Below are 3,974 nucleotides of genomic sequence, written 5' to 3'. Positions count from 1 at the left end.
GCATTTTTGTGTCAGTGTTGTTACTGATGTAGTTGTAGTTGTTTTTGTAGATGTTGATTTGCTTGTTACCCACGTGGTCTTTGAATGAAGCGCAACACACTTTCCTTCCATGATTGTAGTTGCTGCAGTAGATTTTGACTGAGTATCCGTTACAGTTGTTGACTCTGTAAGCGTCGTTGTTGATATAGACGTTGTTACATGAGGCTTGGCATCAGGCAACACAAATTCCTTGCAAGACTTACGTATTTTGTCACATGAATCTTTAAACTTAGGACAGTCATCTTCAAAGACACACTCTTGGATAAAATGATCACAGATGCCCTTGGCTTCTAAATACAACTCTACAAGTAAAGACACCAGATCAAACGCTAACCCTTGACGCAGTGATGGCTCTATATATAGGGCATCTTCGCGACGTACAAGTCTAACATAAGCCGTGTTATTGCTGTGAAGATGATGATTTTGCTTCCCATCTGCTGTTTGAGAAATGGCCAAGAATAAACCAGAATCATTAATGGCTTTTTCAATTTCTTGCTTGGTTTTTTTAAATTCATTTGCTCTATTTTCCAAATCTTTAGCAGCTTTATCCAGTTTGACTGGTAAGGCATTGCATAATATTTTCATCCAGCTAATAAGTTTTTCACAAGTTTCACTTTTTGTGTTTTTATCTTTATTATATTCTTTACATGAATCTTCAAGAGTCTTGTTTGAGTGTGCTGATTTTGTACAATAATCATTTAGTTTATTAATGCAAGTATTTTTTTCTTTTAAAGAACCTTTTATATTGTACATGAGGGCTTTTAATAGAGGCAATTTTTCACGAAACGTCTTACAGTTCTTTTTGAGACTCACACAAAGACCATCTTCGCCTTTATTGCCTTGTCTCAGTTTATCAGGACAATTGCCCGTAAGCATATCGCAGTATCCACTCCAAAGAAAACAAATATCATCCTTTTTTTTATTGTCTTTTGACTCCTCAATGATATTGTGACTTTCCATATTTTCCTTAAATGCCAAACAATGATTTTGCACGTCTTCAATCATTATAACGCATGATTTATGATGTGCTACACATGTAAGATTGAATGGATTTATTTCCCTCCTAAACCACCGAGGACACTTTTTATTTAAATATGTTGTACAATTATCGACGTTTGCCAAAATATCTGTATTTTTACTCAACAAATTGTCTTTTACTTCTTTTGTGTTCCTCAAATGAGCACAATTCCTCTTTAGCGTAGCGCAAGGACCATTAAGCTCTTCAAAATCCTTTGTCAGGTCTTCACACTGTTTCTCCAGAACGAGACAATCCTTTTCTCGGGGATAATCTCTTGCTTTATCTAAAATACGTCGCAGATGGTGACTTTTGAGTTTAACATCTTTTGCAAGTGCTTCGCATGTTTCTCTTGGCTTTAAACACATTGAGAGTATAACTATACTATTGTTTCTGACTACCTGGCACCTTTCTACTAGTTTGGCTATACACTCTTTAGTTCTTTTTGGATCTAAGTTGTGAAGTAATCCAAACAACCCTTCCTCCAACACGTCATTTGCCAGTCCATAAATCGCCGATTTAAAACACTCTAGCCCTAGATTCCTACAAGCATTGTAAAGAGTATTATTAGAATATGGGTCCATATAATGGCATTTCTGACCAAGATTTATACAGTCTTCCTTTGAAATTGTTCCTGGTAGTTCGTCCCATGAGTACGGTTTAGAGTCAGTAGTATCGCTTACGTTGGAAAGCTTTTTGTTATAGAGAACTAATTTGAGAGACATGTATTCTTTTTTTAGTTCATCGTTTAATTCTTTGCATGCTTTATTTTTGTCAGTTTTTTTGCAAATGTTTCTTAGTTCTTCTGTTAAGTATTCAAAAGAAGCACAGTTTTCCAGAGATTTAGTGCATAACTCTGTAATGTCTAAATTACCTGCAGTGTCTACAGTATAATGTTTTGAGAATAATAAAAAATGAGAAAACTTTGTCGACAAGGATTTCTCAAGGAAAACACCAAGAGTTAACGCTTCTGTGTGAAACTCCTGAAGACCTATTTTTTCCTGCAATGTAGGTGGAAAGTTTAATGGGTTAAAAGGAAGATTGTGGGAGGGGGGGGGGTATGTGATATTTTCTCCTTCGCAACGTTTTTTAAGCTCCATACAATCCTGTACCTCGCCATTTTCACAGTTTGATGAGTAGAAATAACATTTCCTGAGTAAAGGATAACAGTTATCTTTCAATTTATTAGAATTTTTCAATGTATTTTTGAAATTTTTAAAAGAATCACAGTTGTCTTTTGTTTTATTAAGAAGAACAGTGCACGTATGACCATATTTATAGCAATGTAACATTAAATGATAATCTTCTTTATTCAGTTTTGAGCAAGATTCTTTAATTTTTGTTTCACAAATAGAACTATTTTTTAAATTTTCGGTAAGAGCCCTTAAAAGAATATCATAAGTTAGATTTCCTCCTATTGTACGAGAACATTCTTTAATTATCTCATCGCATATAGAAGAAAAACCATGAAATTCTCGGAAAATCACGCATTGGATATGAGCATAGTTGCAACGGGTTTTTCCTAAAAGTACCCCATTTGAAATATTCTTAATAATATTCATAAGAAATTCATTAGCATTACTCGAGAGAGTATCAATTTGAGTTTTAAGATCGTTGCATTCCTGTTTTACATTTTTACAAAATCCTTCTAATGTAGGATGCACGTTCTTTGGCTCCAAGGCCAGACCTTCCAAATCCTTGCAGTACTCTTCCAGTTTTTTCTCACATCCAAATTCTGCGTTTTTTCCTAGAATCAAAGATAAAACTTTTTCTTCGCTGCATAAAAATGTTAGTTTTGTATGTTTTGTTGCTGCTTAAAATTTTCTATACCTTAATGAATCTAATGATAAATCGGATGGTAAGTCTAATGGATTTTGTGATGGATCTTGTGATGGATCTGATGCAGATCTTTTATGAATGAATTCTAAAAAAAAGTTAAAAATGTGAAAAAATAAAATATAATACATATAATACCAATGTTTTTTGAGAAAGCATACGCTATACCAAGAAAACTAGCTAACGCAAATGTTTTCATCTATAATGATAACAAATAATTTTTATAAAAAATGGTTCATATTTGACATCGAAAAAATATCGTTCTCAGTAAAAAATAACGATAAACGATAATATTAATAACCGATATGCGATAAATAGATAGGTATTGTTTTGTATTATATTTTGTATTATATTTACATGTTTTATTTTTCATCTAGTTTTTACTTTTAAATCTATAAATTTTCATAAAAATATATTCTTAAAATATATTAAATATTTTAAATGATATAATTTTATTAGTAATACTTTTTATAATTCCTATTTCTGTATTTTTTATTATTTTATTTTTTCTTGCGTTCTTATTATTAATTTTCATTTTATCTATTTTGGTTTTATTTTTTAAATTTGATTTTGTTTAATTTTTTTTTATATTATTTTTCTTAAAAATATGATTTTAGAAATATGATTTAAGATTTTTGCTAATTATTTTTTATTCACTTTTTATATTTTGTTTTATTAAGTCAAAATGTGAATTTAAAACTATATAAATAAGATTTTGTATTTCTCCTAAATTTTTTGCAGATTTTTTGTCTTAGAATTGAAATTATAAAAATATTTTTTAAATAATGATTATTCTTTCTTAAATTTATTAATGTCTACGTATTTTATTAATAATTTTAATTTTTTTATTTTTTTATTTTTTTATTTATATAATTTTTTATATGCATTTACTGATAAATTGTTTTAATTAGCTTTAAAAAAATTTAATTTTTATTTTAAATTTTTTTATTTAAGATTTTTTTCAATCCTTTTTTAAGAATTTTACGTTATTCAGGTTTTTTTATAATAATTTATTTTTTATGATATATTAAATATTCTTAAAACTAGATGTTTTTGTTCATTTTTCAGATATTTAGCATTTGAA

At 29.4% G+C, this 3,974-nt stretch overlaps 1 protein-coding gene across 1 annotated transcript; it reads right to left on the bottom strand.

The window, feature by feature from the left end:
- Positions 1–3: 3 nt before the first annotated feature.
- T551_03738 (uncharacterized protein) lies at positions 4–3,089 on the bottom strand (the record flags this gene model as incomplete). The annotated part of the gene is made up of 3 exons (XM_018376001.1): positions 4–2,830; positions 2,885–2,978; positions 3,029–3,089. Coding segments are annotated over 3 exons (2,982 nt in total), but the record flags the coding sequence as incomplete, so codon positions are not given.
- Positions 3,090–3,974: the final 885 nt, after the last annotated feature.

This window comes from Pneumocystis jirovecii, assembly GCF_001477535.1.
Source record: "Pneumocystis jirovecii RU7 chromosome Unknown supercont1.53, whole genome shotgun sequence".
NCBI classification, from domain to species: Eukaryota; Fungi; Ascomycota; class Pneumocystomycetes; order Pneumocystales; family Pneumocystaceae; genus Pneumocystis; species Pneumocystis jirovecii.
This window is presented reverse-complemented; position numbering and strand designations above follow the sequence as displayed.